The 15,447-nt window shown below is 30.7% G+C and overlaps 1 protein-coding gene across 1 annotated transcript; it reads left to right on the top strand.

Moving 5' to 3' along the window:
• Nucleotides 1–519: 519 nt before the first annotated feature.
• On the top strand, nt 520–15,242 carry LOC121114249 (uncharacterized). Its single transcript, XM_040708158.2, has 2 exons — nt 520–699; nt 13,010–15,242. The coding sequence occupies exons 1-2, from the start codon at nt 562–564 to the stop codon at nt 13,292–13,294; spliced, it is 423 nt and encodes a 140-aa protein (XP_040564092.1). The 5' UTR covers nt 520–561; the 3' UTR covers nt 13,295–15,242.
• Nucleotides 15,243–15,447: the final 205 nt, after the last annotated feature.

Here is a 15,447-nt window from a genome sequence, read left to right on the forward strand (position 1 = left end):
GAACATAAGATGCCTTCTCTAAATCCATCACATACTTCCTCACAGTCTAATCACTGACATTGAGAGCCTTGGCATACTGCCTCATCAACATGGCTAGACTTCTGGTGATTGCGGCTTACACATTCTCTAGGGAACATCTCAGGAGATGGAATTCTCCCCTCAGTCTGCAACTCAAGCACTGACTCCAAGTAAGGGAATCGTTAACTCCAATACAAAGTTTCTTACTTGAGTTAACTCCAACTCACTTCGTCTCACTTTCCGTATGTATAAGCCAACATCCATCTTTGGGGTTAGAGTCCTAAATAAATGTATATAAAAACGTGTACTTATAAGGGTAACAGAATTACATACATTTTTACCCATCATCACAGAGCACCACCACCTTGAAGAAGTGGAAGTTCTAAAAAAATAAAATCTTGGAGATAATATTAAAATATATATATTATTGTGTGGGAGTCATACGCCCAAGACATGTTATTATTTTTACTCGGTTAACAAAGCCGGTACTTCCCCCCAGTTTACCCATTGTATACTCCTCATTCACATTTGAGTTTTCGTGCAATGAAGATGAAAGAAAGTAAGAAACATCTTCTCAAGCATCTTCAGCACCAGAAGTCTTCCTTCACCTCCAACAAAAGAGAATTTCAAATCCTTCAAGAAATCATTCCCCAACTCAATGGGAAAAATCATGTTTCTAAAGTAAGACAATTACAGAAATATATTGTAAATACGTCACGTCATTACCTTTATTATATCACACAATCCTTCATCTGAAAAAAAAGACCAAAAATCTGTTGGTAATTAGCCACTTTCCTCCTATTCTTAGTAACATAAAATTATTATTCAATAATAGCTGATAATTGATCAGAGCCTAAGAAAAACTCATTCTAATTCAACCCATCAACGTTTAGAGCACTGATTAAGCAAAAAGAAAGAGAAATATTAAAGCTGACACAAAAATATGCATTGTATATTTTTCTGTATTTGTGATAACAACGTACTATTTCATAAGAGAGAATGTTCATAAGATAAGACGATTTACCTTTTCTCGGATACGGGTCTTAAGACGTAAATATTCGAGTACTTTTTGGATACAAAAAATTTTTGAATCAAGATCCGATAATGAAATTAGACAGATTCTTGTCTCGAATTTTATATATGTTTATCCAAAGATTGGAGAGTAATAAAAATCATTAGTATAAAATGAAACGATTTCTAAACGAAGCCCCCTGATTGATAAAAAGTAGGGATCTACCGATACCAAAATTGCACCTAATTCTGATACAATCTTTATGAACGATTCCAATTTCTTATTTATATTATGTATAAAGGAATTACATAAACAAATAACAAAATAATTTACTTTTTTTTGTTTTTAACTTTTTATTAGCTCGGGCTTGAAAATAAAAGATACAACTAATTATCATCATAATTATGATTATAATTAGTTGTACATAATTTGAAATCAAAATTATTTAGAAAGTTAGTTCCTCTCTGTGATCAGGAGATAATTTATTTCTGGTTGGCTCATACATATTGCCTTTGCTACTGAATAGACTTTCATTTTCAGTGGATGGACCTGAATTTTATTATGCAGGTCTTTTATTATTACACTTATAATATGATACAATTAAAAAAAAATATATGTATATACATGTGAGCCCCCTGCAGGTAGGAGCCCTTAGTCTTAGACCTAAGTTAGTTTATCCTAAGATCTTCACTTCCTCTTGTTGGATGACCATTTGAAATAATAAAATATAATTTTTGTTTTTACTTCATAATGTATATAATTAAGTAAATACATTTCTGATACTTCAAGAAAGGCCGATTCTTTCCGATTTTGATGCATCAGTACACCCCTAATAAAGATCCAAAACCTATGTAATTAGTGTTTGAATGGTCTTGGGAAATATTTCCTAATCAGTCTTTTTTAGTTCTATCTTTTTATCGGTCCCATGTCTTTTACAATTCAACGGCCCTAAGGACCACTACGTCTATCCTTCAGTCCTACAGCCGTGGGTGAAGACAGGGGGTGGTCTGGGGGGGGCTGTAGCCTCCTTCCATATCCAAATTCAAAAAGAAAAAAATATTCATAAAATAAGTACAAAAAATTGATTTTTTGTTATTATTTTCCAAAAAATTGAATTTTCTATGAACAATTTTATTTCTTATAAATTTGATATTTGGAATTTTTTTCTAATAAATTTAATTTTCGCAACTTTATTTTTGAATTTTTACGGAAAAAAATTTATTCTTTTAAATATTTTGTATAAAACATTCATTTTTAAATTTTTTTTGGAAAAAAATAATTTTTGGATTAAAATATGTAGATTCAACTGCTGAAAATAATAAAAGAGTCAACTACTATTCTCCTCAAAGAAACAGAAAATTCACACAAAGTCCGTTGATGGTCGATTCTTTTCAACTCTATATGAATTATTACACAACTGTTGTGAATTTTTCAGAGCTCATTCAAATTCAAGCCATCCACCTTGAGTACAATGATGAGGTGCAAAGAAGCAGGAAAATTGACAGCTGTGAACAAAGTGTGAGTTAAATAATGCAGTGATGAATATATTTGGGTGTTTGTTTTGTCTCATTAAAATTTAATGAAATGTAATCCCTAGAGAAACTATATTAAGAAAGATAGGGAATAAAAGAAATCTGAGCACGTTTGCAAATAATAAGTTTTATATGAATATTCAATTATTTATACATATACAAACATATGTATCAATCTACATAATTGAATTTCTTCCCATACAAATCTCAAAGGCTTTAAGTACTAAAAGCAATTTAATTAGAATTAAATTCTGTATTGTAATGCGGATCCTAGTTATTTGTGAAGAAATACATACTTTTTTAAACGGAATATTTGGTGCAGAGAAAAGTTGTAGGGGAAAAAATTGCCAGTGGATAATTTTCATGGAGAATATTACCATTGGGAAAATTTCCCACCATTTACGAAGAAAACAAGAATACCTAGGTCCAAAACTTATTTTTTGCAATGGCAGGGCTCCCATCAGGTTAAAAACCACCACAAAAACTTCACAAAGCATTTAGGCCTCCTCCAAATAGTTCAAAAGAACCCAAGACCTATAGCTCATTTAAGACTACGTCTGGACACCATACAGGTTAAAAACAACTGCTGCCACTTCAAAAAGTACTTAAGCCACCTCTACAAGTCAAACAAAACTCTGGGGCCATTGGTTTATTATGGCTACGATAAAGACATCAAGTATTCAGAGGAAGCCTAAATACTTTGTGAAGCAACGGCAGTGGTTTTTGTTTGGCTTGGTGTCTTGGTTGTAATCTTAATCAATTAATGAACCCCGAGTTTATTCTGAATTACTTAGACGGGCCTTTTTGCTTTTTAATTTGCTCGGTGTCTCCGCCGTATTTTTAATCAACCCATAGACTAGAGGTTTATTTTAGAGGGGTAGACCTTTGTAACGTGCAAATCTTTTTCGAGATCGTTGCCTTTATTTTATCATACAACCTTTCTTCGAAAGGAAACACAAAAAAGGTCAAAATCATTTATTATTAAGTATACATAAGTATAGAATAATTATTCCATAAACTGTTTTATTTCCTAATATTTAAATTCTACATCGCATTTTAATATAAAAATACTTACCAATATTTTGTTAAAAGCGTAGTTGTACATTTGTATATGATAGCCAAAATATTTTCATAAAAATGATGAATGAGCAATATAATATACACATATGTATATATGATATGATTCAAGTCCGTTTGGAAACTGAGCAAAATATGTTATACCTGATTAATTCATATATTTAGCTAAAAAAATATTGTGCAATAGGAATGACTTATCAAGTGAGTGGAGAGAGTCCACAGCTGACAACAAAATATAGAGTATTTGCATCTATTTAGCAACCAACCCCGATTTAAAAATGATTTTCTCTTAAACTAATCAACCAATTTTAAACAAATCAATGCCAAATGAAAGCTGAATGAAAAAAATATTATTATTATTTAATATAATCCCCATTGGTGTGAATATCGGTTTCGCCTCGGCCTTGGAAATAGGAGCAGGTCATGATGTCAGTATCTTTTGTAAGATCTGTTGGTGTGTTGCTCAACTGAACCCCATAAAAAGAATGATATGGGGTTGTGCTTCGAGCCCAAACACTGGTTTCAACAAAATTTGAAAAAAAATCTGATAACCAGTTCAACATTGTCTTAGCAGTATACCATGGATCTGAGTCTTGTTGCCTCTGCAACATCCTCAATCCAGGGCGTAACATAATCTTCCAATTAGCATGTACTCATTCGTATTGAACTTCATTTTTTTTTTTTTTTTTTTTTTGCAAATTTGTAATAAAATCCTGATCCCTCTAACAGCATGAATTACTGTTGATTCATAATCACCTACAGACTATTCCAGTTATTACATAACTCTCCAGACAAAAAAGAAGTTTACAATCACAACCGGTGCGGATTGCAACATAATTGTGGAATAAATAATTTGTTCATCGAAATCATTTTTAACTGCTACCAAGCAATTCTGGCCAACTGCCAAAACAACAAAATTGTCCTGCATTGGCAAGCGCTCAAATATCGTTGTTAAATAAGGCTGTAAATTGGTGTTTTTGTGCAAGCGAGGTGATACTGTATTCGTCTCATTCGCAAAATTGAATACAATTGTGACCATGGAATTTGATGTTCAGTTTGTAAGTAATATTTATGATACCTTCTTTGCATGTAGTGGACCAAAAAGTACTCATGTGGCCAGCTAAATTTGTACAAAAATTTACCATGTGGGCACTTGTTTTATACAAGAGTCGTTTGAAAAGTCCATGCAAAGCCTGAGAGATGGCACAACTGGAGTGTATTGAGGTTATATTTAGTTAGTAGCATCTCGTGGAAGAACATATATCAACTTTCAAACAGATAGATCTATTTATTTATGTTTGGTATTTGTTTGAATCGAGGAATCGGCTGGAAAGATTATGTCGACTGTCTTTTGGATTTGCAAGGAATAATCCTTATCGACTATCTGGAAAAGGATAAAATTATTACAAGTGGATATTATTCATCGTTATTGGACCGTTTGAAAACCGAGCTGCAAGAAAAAATCCCAGGATTTCCCAGAAAAAAGTCATTTTCTGTCACGACAATACAACAGCAATTGTGATCACAAAATTACTGGAAAAAGGGTTCCAACTCTAGATTACCACAGTACTAGCAATATCTAACACCTTCACTCTTCTGTCCTCCATCAATTATCATGGATTTTATTAATAATTTCATGAATAGGCCTGAACAGGGCGTCCAGAACGTTCAATGTCACTTGTACACATATGGCCGTGCCAAAAAAAATGAAACCACTTATAACCTGTGCTAATGAAAGGTGCGTAATGTGTATCAGGCCTTTTTTTTAGTCTCCTGAAGTGTGTTGCGACAATTTTTGAAAATCACACTACTTTCTCGATTTAAAGGAATGTCAAACAGAGAGAAATAGACTGATCTGGCTGAAAATTGGTGTGTGTTCCTCAGAGGAGATGCTACTAACTAAACATAACCTCGATAATCCCCATTAGTGCCATCTCACAGACTTTACACGGACTTTTAAACTACCGTCATTTCTTTGTTTGGAATAAACTCTCTTTCTTATAACATTTACAAAGGTTTTACTTCACTCACAAAAAAGAAAAGAAAAAAGAAACAGTATTTTGTACGTTGATTGATTGAATGAGAAATAGCTCTCTTTAAAATTTTAACAATTCCCAACAGTGATTGAATAATAATTCCATGGTTAGGAAGGATTGGCCAACTAACAACTCATTTGGTATCTTTTTTCTGTTTGTTTTCGGAGGAAAGATTTTGGTGAACAAAAAAAGTTAACTAAGTGTTACATAACAATAATTAAATTAATTTCTCTTGGAAAAATCCAGGAAAGAAGAAAACTTTTCCTTCTGAGTAATAATAATTTAATTAATATTATTTTTTTTTTCACAATGACATAATGTTCTTAATTAGGCTTTTGAAAAAAAAAATTAATATTAAATAAACAGACCTACACAGCCTAATGAATCTTACATAAAATATAAATATAATTAATTACATATGTATAGCTGAGCTACTTAAGAAAGTAATCTACATATCATATGTTGTTACTGATTTTTTAAATATTGAAATAACTTCACAATATTTTTGGTTGAAGAAATGAACATTTAGATCCACATTAAAATCATTCAACTATCTATCCATTAAGAGTAAGTTAATATTTCGCAATATTCTTTTTCAATTATTCAATTATATAATTACAGGAAGCATGTTATCCCATATAGTGTGTGTCAACATAAAATCAATCTTGAACATTAATCAAAAAATGAAAACATCCAATTTTTTAAAATATATCACAAAATTGTGTCATATAAAAAATACTAGGTTATACTAGGTCATCAAGTTCAACAAATTAAAGATATTAGAAAAATGAATTTACAAATATTTGTAGGTATCAGTAGCCACTCATTGGCTGCGATAGCCTCTAGAACATACATATATGTAAAAAGGCTACATTTCATTCAAATATTTTTATTGTTCTTTTAGACACGTTAAAAATAACCTATTAGAAACATAAGCTGTAATGTGACTTATACGAATGATATTAAAACAAAATCACGTTTATTCCAGAAAAAAATGTAAGATTTCAAAACTTGAGTGACATTCTCTAATATTTAAAGAAATTGTTGAAACTTTTTTAATGGTAATTTTTTACAAAAAGGAACGCATTTGAAACTTCATCTTTTAAAATTTTTTGCAAAAAGGGATTTAATTACCGCCCTAATATACGGTCCAATATTTCATCTACATATTTTAGTCAATTAAGTCCCTTGTATTCAAATTACTAGAGTGAGAGTAGAATTGCAAGAACTTTAACTTTCCTTTGTAAGCTAAATTTTGGTTTAAGAGACGTATATTGGCCCTGATATGGCCCTTTTCAACCTTAAAATCTATCGATTGTTCATTCTATTAATACAACTATGAAGTTTGGGCTGCTTTAAGGGTAATTTAGGGTAATCTAGAAGGAAAAAATAATTTGTTCAAATAAATTGAGAATAATTTGTCGTTGAAGAATAAAAATGTTATCCATTTTCAATATTGAGAAACATCATTATCGCTTGCTTTTCTGCTGAAATATCCACGTCAGATTACTACATGAATTTAAAAGTCAATTTACTGGAATAAGCTTTATTTGATTTAAGAGACGTATATTGGCCCCAATAAAGCCCCTTTAAGCACTACAATCTATCAATTTCTCATTATTTTTGATTGAGTAACCATTTCGGCTATTTAAAGTGTAATTTGCAACACATCCAATAATAAAAAGGGTTAATAAGAACATTTTATCGATAGAAATTGTACATAAAGATTCATGAATGAATACAAATGTAACAACCCATACTCAATTTTGAGAAAAATCTATTTGAAAGACGTAGCTCAAAGGACAACGAAAATGAATTATTCTCTTGAACTCAGTGTGTGTAGGTTCGCGCCCAGTCGTTCCAAACAAAGGAAAAATATACATTATGTCTACTATGCACTTGATAAAGGCTCTCAGGTAAGATGGAGTATGATGTTGACTTATACCCAATCAGTGCAGCTCCATCTGACCAATTAAAGTAATATGAAAATGTATATCTACTAGAATGTACCCGTAGTATATATTTCATTTCGAATTATGTTATTCTTGCTTTAAATAACTTCAGAATTAAGTAAAACTTATCAATAGACAACATATATACTAAGACTAACTTGCTAATCCTCTTCCTTTCCTTTTTTATTCATATTTTAAAAAAAACTTAAAGACAAGGGGAATCGATCTTGTTTTATGAAGAAAATCAACTTATTATCGAAAAATATGAGCCCAGGAAACTGTTCTGATGAGAATTTGCCTTATGTACGTAACTTAAAATTCTAAAGAACATTTGTTCTCTGGTTAAAGTCTGTATCTGTCGTTGTTATTGAAGTTAATGCGTTTTTATCATTGTTTCTCTAAGCACACACGCATCAATTTTTTAACACTAAGTAGAATATATGGATATACTAGCTTCCTTTTATATTAACAAGCAACAAATGAACAATATTAGGACGGATCAAATTGAGATAACTTTGCAATTTGACTATGGTTGTATTTATGGATTACAGTTCTAGGCAGATTAACTAGAGGAAAAGGGTCATTGTGGTTGCATGAAAAATTTCCCGTGATTTACCTATATAGGTATTGATTAATCTACCAATCTGTCCCATCTACAGATGAAATGAAAAAAAAAAAAAAAATACTAAATAGTGAATATCATATTGGGTCCAAATTAAAGATACCCTCTTATAATTTTTTACAAATTTTCTAATTTTAAGTATACATAATCTTTCCACATCAACTGTTTTTGTAAATAGAATTTATTTAAATATAAAACCGGCACATAGATATATGAGCTGATATAACTTATTTTTTATGCCTTTATGCAATACAATTCAGATGCTTGATTCTTAAAGTACCTTTGGGTATACATTAAACCACACATACATACTATATGTTTAGTGTTGGGTTTCCGTCTGAAAATCCTCAATAATAGGGATTTAAAACTTGGAGTATAATTTATTTAAGATTTCACCCCCATTATTTTTAATTACAAGGTTTCATTACGTAACCAAACGACAGCTGAAACAAAAATAAGGAAGTTTTGGGGGATTTGGTTTTTAGAAATTTATAAAAAAAAAAAATTCCCAAATAACTCCAAATGTAAAAGTTTTAGGAAAAAACATTAAAAAACCCACAGCTGTTCACTTAAAAATTGAATATTTGGCAAAAAAGTTTCAATATAAAATGTTTTAATATTTTAATAAATTATACATAAAACAAAATTGAAATAATAAATTTAAAAAAAAAAAAAAAAATTCAAAGATTAAATTTTCTATTAAAAAGCAAAGATTCCTTAATTAAAGGGGGTAGGATACAGAACCTCCAACTAAACCCCTGTGGACGCCTCTGGCTCTATGTGGGCCTTATACAGTCCTAATTTCACCCCCTGGACTTTTCAGGTTTGAGGAGTATTGGAAAACAATGTCTGTCAAGCATTAACCAAATTTAAACCATGTGGTACGCCAAGGACACAGGCTTCATGTTGCAAAGCTCTCAAACTGTTCACGAGCGTGTGTAGGCTGTTATTGCTTGTAAAGGAATACATACTGAAAACAAGATATAGCATATAAACATATCACGAATTGGTTTTTACCTGTCATTCCTTTGATTTCATAAAAAGGAAGTTGATTTTGTGACAGTTGATTTTATACCTAATTGCAGTAAGCAATTAATACTTTACAGATAATGGCAAACCATCTATTTAAATATGCAGTGCATTTGATTAGTATTTACTAGAAATTTAGTTGAATAATCGACTACCTTGTACTTAATTTTAAAACTATTTTCACACAACCCTCCTTAAAATTAAATATTTCCCTATAATATCTCCAAACTTTCCTTGCATATTTATTAAATATTTGATATGAAAATTGAATTTTTTAAATGAAGAAATCTATTCAAAATGTCCCTTTTTTTACAGCAAATCTTTTGGAGTTGTAATATAGGGTGAATTCTTTAGTTTGAGTTCTTAGATAAACTGTTTCAAAAAAATATGCATAAATATAAATAATAACTTCTCTATTAGATCCTTCATTTTACTTTATCATAGCATTTTCACTCCTACAAACCAAACACATTTTACATCACAAAACCTCTTCATATTGATTGGTTGAGTTGTTTGAGATTTGATGATTACCATATGCAATGTTTTCATAAATAAATGTCTATACACATTTTCATTGACATCATAATTTGTATAATTATTAAAATAGACGCCATCTTAAGAGCTCAAAGCTGACATTTTTATAACTTAAAATGAATAAATATTCCATAAACCTTGATAAAACTTCATCAAATGGCTTTAAGCATTAAAAAAGTACATAATACTTGCATTGAATACTAATTGCTACTTATGGTAAACCGTGATATTTAAATATTATGGAAATAATATGTACTGAAAATTCACATAAAGTGTCTAAATTTGTATAATTTTTTAGCGATTAGGGAAAAAAAGTAGGATTAGAGAAAAATATCAAATTATTTCCTTTGTTATACTTAATTTATTGTCTACACTATGCAATACAATTGTATAACGATGTAATAACATATTTTTAATACATTTAGATGTAAGATATATAATAAAACTTGGGAAGAGAGTAATATATTTATGATAGACAGTAAGGATGAAGTCCTTATATTTGTTGGTTTCATTTTGACATCCAATTGTTTATTATTTTCCTTTATATTCTTGAAAAAAAAATACATTGTTATAAAATTTAGTTGTTTAGGCCTCCAAAATGGCCAGCGTAAACAATGCTGACGCCATATGAAGACACTCTACAGATGTGGTAACACCTCTGAATCTTAAGTCAATAATATTTTTTGTTTGAATGAATATATCTTCCTTTAGGTATCAAAACTATTTAAAAACGTGAGAGATCAGTTAAATGAACTTTATAACTATGCAAAAATGTCTGGAAGATATTATATATATATTTATTTTTTTAGGGGTGGCTTGGTTTCTTGGATTTCAAAAAGATCAGAAAATTGAATTATTTGGAAAATAAATTAGAAACACTATTTTTTAATATTAAATTTCAAAAATAAATAACCATTATCCAAAAATTAATTTTTCTTGAAATATTTTATATTAATCCTTGTTTTTCACAGATGATTAATTACAAAAAAAAAAAAATTTCCAAATACATAACTGTTCAAAGAACATAAAACTTGAAGGAAAAAAATTTCAAAAATCCATTGCTACTCTCATAAAATTTAATTTTTTTGAAAAAACATTCAAAAAGCCATAAATATTCTCATAAACTTTTATAAATTATATATTTAGATAAAAAATTTGAAAAATCCGTAGCTATGCTTTAAAAATTAATTATTCTAATAATAAGCAAAAATTCTTTAATATGGGGGTGGGGGGAAGGGTACAGCCCCTCCAGCCCACCCTCTGTGAACGCCCCTGTTATATCTAATAATTCCTACAAAAAGGACTAGGAAAGACTTAAACCTCCCCATTATTTATTTATATATCAAAGTTATTAAAGAAATGGCATAGTTTTTTCAGTTTTACCAAAGACTGTGCTACTAACTTTATTTTATTTTTGTTGATCTTCAGTTGTATTAATCTTTAATAGGGATTTTTCTTATGGATACCGTTGTTTTTATCCGAGAAAGTGTTATATTTCGATGACCCTTTTTTTTTGCTTATTTCTTAAAATTAAAAATTTGTTATGATATGATGGGCTAGGCTCTTGGTTTTGTCCCAAGATTTATATTTGTTTCTGAATAAAATTACGCCAGCTAGCCAAAAAAATAATCATAATATTACTATTATACAGGTACACAGAACAAGACTAGTAGACACCAAGGTTTCTATAATTATAGTAGGAACATGTTTTGATATATGTGATAAAAAAAAGTATCTTATTTTTTTCACATATATTAGGTATAGAAAAAAGAAATTAATTTTTTTTTAATGGAGTATTTATATTTTTTTCTATTAATGTTTATATTTTCGGGAATCAAAAAAGTCCTTACATGACAATTAGCCTTCAAACATTGACATCAAAATTACTGGAAGGGGATCGACAAAACCAAAATACCGTAGGATTGGCTGTAACAGTATCATGACCAATAACACTATTCACATTTTACTCCGCCTGGCTTGTTCAAAGAAAAAATGTAACATATGGAGCATTTTCTCTTTGTTGGTTTCCACCTTTGATGACCCTCAAACAATATTGAGTCAAAAATCACAAAACTGTCTTGGAAGTTTTTTAGACCGATATTTTATCTTTTTAACTATATCCAGCGTAAACCATTCACAATTATTATAGGTGTGATACACATTAATAAAGCCATCTACTGGAAAAATAATCTACAAATATTATATGTATATAGAGCCCAATATTTCATAGACATATTTGAGTTAATTATAGGCTTGATAAAGATACCCATGAATTTTATCTATGGGTTTGAACCTTTATTGGATTTCAGACACTAATATTGGGTCCCCTTTCAATCATAAAATCTATATATTTCTCATTCATTTATTCTGACTATCAATTTAGACAATTTAAGTGTAATTTGCAGAGCCTCTAAACAGTTAATAAGAATAATTTATCTGTAAAAATGAAAAATAAATAAATGAGCAGTACTAATGTACTCAGTTAACACAAAAAAAAATTCATAAAAAACCAAAACAGGGACAAATCACGTTTTTTTCTTCATATAATACATACAACCATTATTTCATAGACAAATTTGAGTCAATTACAGGCCTTGTATTCAAATGTATGGAATATTTTAAGGTACTAGTGACTTTCCGCCGGAGGTAGAAACTATATTTAATTTAGAAGGATTATTTTGGCCCCGATATGTACACTTTTAACCACAAAATATATCAGTTTATCATGCTTTTATTGTGATTAACAATTTTGACTACTTTCAAGTGCAATTTGCGACGGTTCCAAAGGGCAATAATCGTTATTTGTCAATACAAATGTATGATAAAATTCCCAAAGAATACAAATGTAATGCACACTCAATTGTGAAGAAAACTAACCTTCTAGCCTTCTTTTATGTTGACAGGCCAAATATATGATCCTTTGCATCTCATTGGATACACTTATGAATTATATTAGTAAAACATTTCCAAGTCGATTAAAAACTCATTTACACTCTTTTTTTTAATAAAGGAACATGATTAACTTAATTTGTTTCTGTTTTGTACATATGTATATTCTTTTATTAATCAAAACATTAATTAAGACTTACGTTCCTTATATAAGATCTTATTTTATGTATAACTTATAGTGTCTCATCAAAATGTACTTTAAGTTCGATATAGAAAATGAATCACCTACTTACACATATATTTTTCAGACAACTGTGATTGAAGAAACAGTCAAATACATTGAAACCCTTCAAAAAGTCCTCAAGGAACGCCTCTCTTCCCCGGATCAAAACACCTCCTCTTCATCGACTATAAATGAGGGAATCAACGACTCTTTTGACAATAGCATCATCGATTCTATCTCCAACTCCTCCGGCATTGATCTTCATCAGCTCATACTTTCATCGTGTCTACTTAAGGCAGGGTTGAAGATACTGAGGCGTCGAGAGCAACGTTTGCACTTAAAAAGGATTCGAAAATCTCTTAGACAATAAAAAGAAGGCTCTTTTACCTGTTGTTATGAACCTTTTCTATATAGACTGTATTCACGAGACGTCACGCACATCATTACCTTCATTGTATTACGCAACCTTTCATCCGAAAAGATAACGGGAGGGGGAGGCGAAAGCCACAAAATCCTTTTGTACTCGGCCAATTCTGCCCTACAACAGAATTATTTCCAATGGCTACATAGAAATTGTTCAAGGCTTCATATGAGCTAATTCAAATTCAACCAGTCAACGTGCCGAACACTGATTAAGGGAAATGAAGCTGAAACATCAACAGCTGACAAAAAAATAGTATGTGTATTTCTGTGTTAGTGAGGTAACGCAGTGCTAGATGTTGGATTGGTCCTAGGACAGTTTTCCGAATCAGTCCCCTTTTTTCCCCCTTTTAATCTTTCTTTTTGTCAGTGCCATCTTTTTTACAATTAAATCGGTCCTTCAGACCAGCGGCCCTGACTATTTTATAGCTTTTCTTCACTCATGGTGAATAATATAAAAATGAAAAAAATAATAAATATAACTAGACTGTATAATAATTATTTCTAGCCACACAACTCCTATTTTAAACATCAGGTATCTTGCCTCTTGGAAGAGGTTATGTTGAACTGCTGCTACAAAATAGTTAGTAGCTACGTCATTTTTGATGTTACCATAAGAGACCAATAAGAGCAGGTCCTAGGACTGACAAATTTTATTAGTACCGAACTGATGAGACTGCAGTCTTTTCGGAACGATTCAACTTTAGTGATAACTAGTGTATGCTTCGGTCTCAAAAAAAGTTTGATTTTGACCGGTCTCAAAAAACTTTTTGGTCTAGACAACGGTGTTACCTTGCTAACACAAAAGTATACATTGTATTTTCTTGTCAAACTTCCATATCTCTGCTAATCAGAGTTCTGGCCGTTGGTTCCTGGAATTAGAATACACTCTCGTTAAGCTGTGAACAATTATCAACGACAATTCTAGCTGTCTTTTATTTTTCTTTACTCCTGGGTAGGAGTGAATAGTATAAAAACGAAGAAAATAATAAATGATATCTAGAACGTATAATAATAAGTTCTAGCCACTCACTTTCTACATTAAACTTTAGATATTTTGTCTCTTTGAAAGAGGTTATGTAAAACAGCCAAATAGACATTGTAATTATATCATTTTAGCAGTTGTAGTTCCCATAAAAGGCCGCTAAAGACCGGTTCTATGACTGACGAATTTTATGAGGACCGGACTGATAGGATCGCAGACTTTTTCACTTTTTTAAACCGATAACAAAACTACACTGTCACAATGGAGATGCAGCTGATAAATAACTGTTAGTACATTTACTCCAATTTGGTGGCGCTGCTTGTTACTTTGTGACGTCAGTGAAACCCCTCTATCTACAATCATTATTATTAATTTATTGTGCAACTCATGTTATATTATAGTATGTTCACTCTTCATTCATATGTTGCAATCTTAGTTTTCTTTTCACATTATCAAATATTATATACCTATTAGTGTTGAGACTTGGTTCATGACAGATTTTTATTTCACTTTGTCTTATGTGATTGTTTTTAGAGCAAATAGGATTCATACTTTGGTCTAGATCGCTATCTCAAACCGTAGACAAAAAAATAATCGTTTTTAAATCGTGAACCGATCTTTTTTTCGCTCTGAACAGATTTACAAGTTGTACAAATATGATTTATGCAACACATTTAATATCATTTGACGTCATTCAATACAGAATTCAAAATTTAATAGATTTTTTTAAGATCTATGTTTTCTTTGGGACCGATCTAGTACCAAATTTGTTCGATCTATTAAAAATCATATTGGTCACAGTCTGGTATATAATGTTCAGACCAAAGCCCAACTCTAATGCTTTAATTATGTATAAATTGTGTGCTAGTAAAATCAAATAAATAGCTGTGTAACAGCTCCTAATATTTTTAAATCCCTCTAAAAGTATTTTTATTTGGGAAAATTTTGGATCGAGGTTGAGGGCAGTATGTTTGACATCCCTACATTAAATTATTAGTACATGCCAAGGAAAAGCGATCTACTCCACCTCCAGGGTCATCCCTCAGTTTACAGATCGACTCCGAGTTCCTCTTTTTCCTCTTGATACTCCATAAGAGACAAACTCACAACGTCCTCTA

The sequence above is a fragment of the Lepeophtheirus salmonis genome, chromosome 3 (assembly GCF_016086655.4).
Source record: "Lepeophtheirus salmonis chromosome 3, UVic_Lsal_1.4, whole genome shotgun sequence".
NCBI lineage: Eukaryota > Metazoa > Arthropoda > Copepoda > Siphonostomatoida > Caligidae > Lepeophtheirus > Lepeophtheirus salmonis.

Coding starts and splice junctions, on each gene's coding strand:
- LOC121114249 (XM_040708158.2), top strand. CDS start 562: ATGAAGATGAAAGAAAGTAAGAAACATCTTCTCAAGCATCTTCAGCAC. Junction 700..13,009: donor GGAAAAATCATGTTTCTAAA/GTAAGACAATTA, acceptor TATATTTTTCAG/ACAACTGTGATTGAAGAAAC.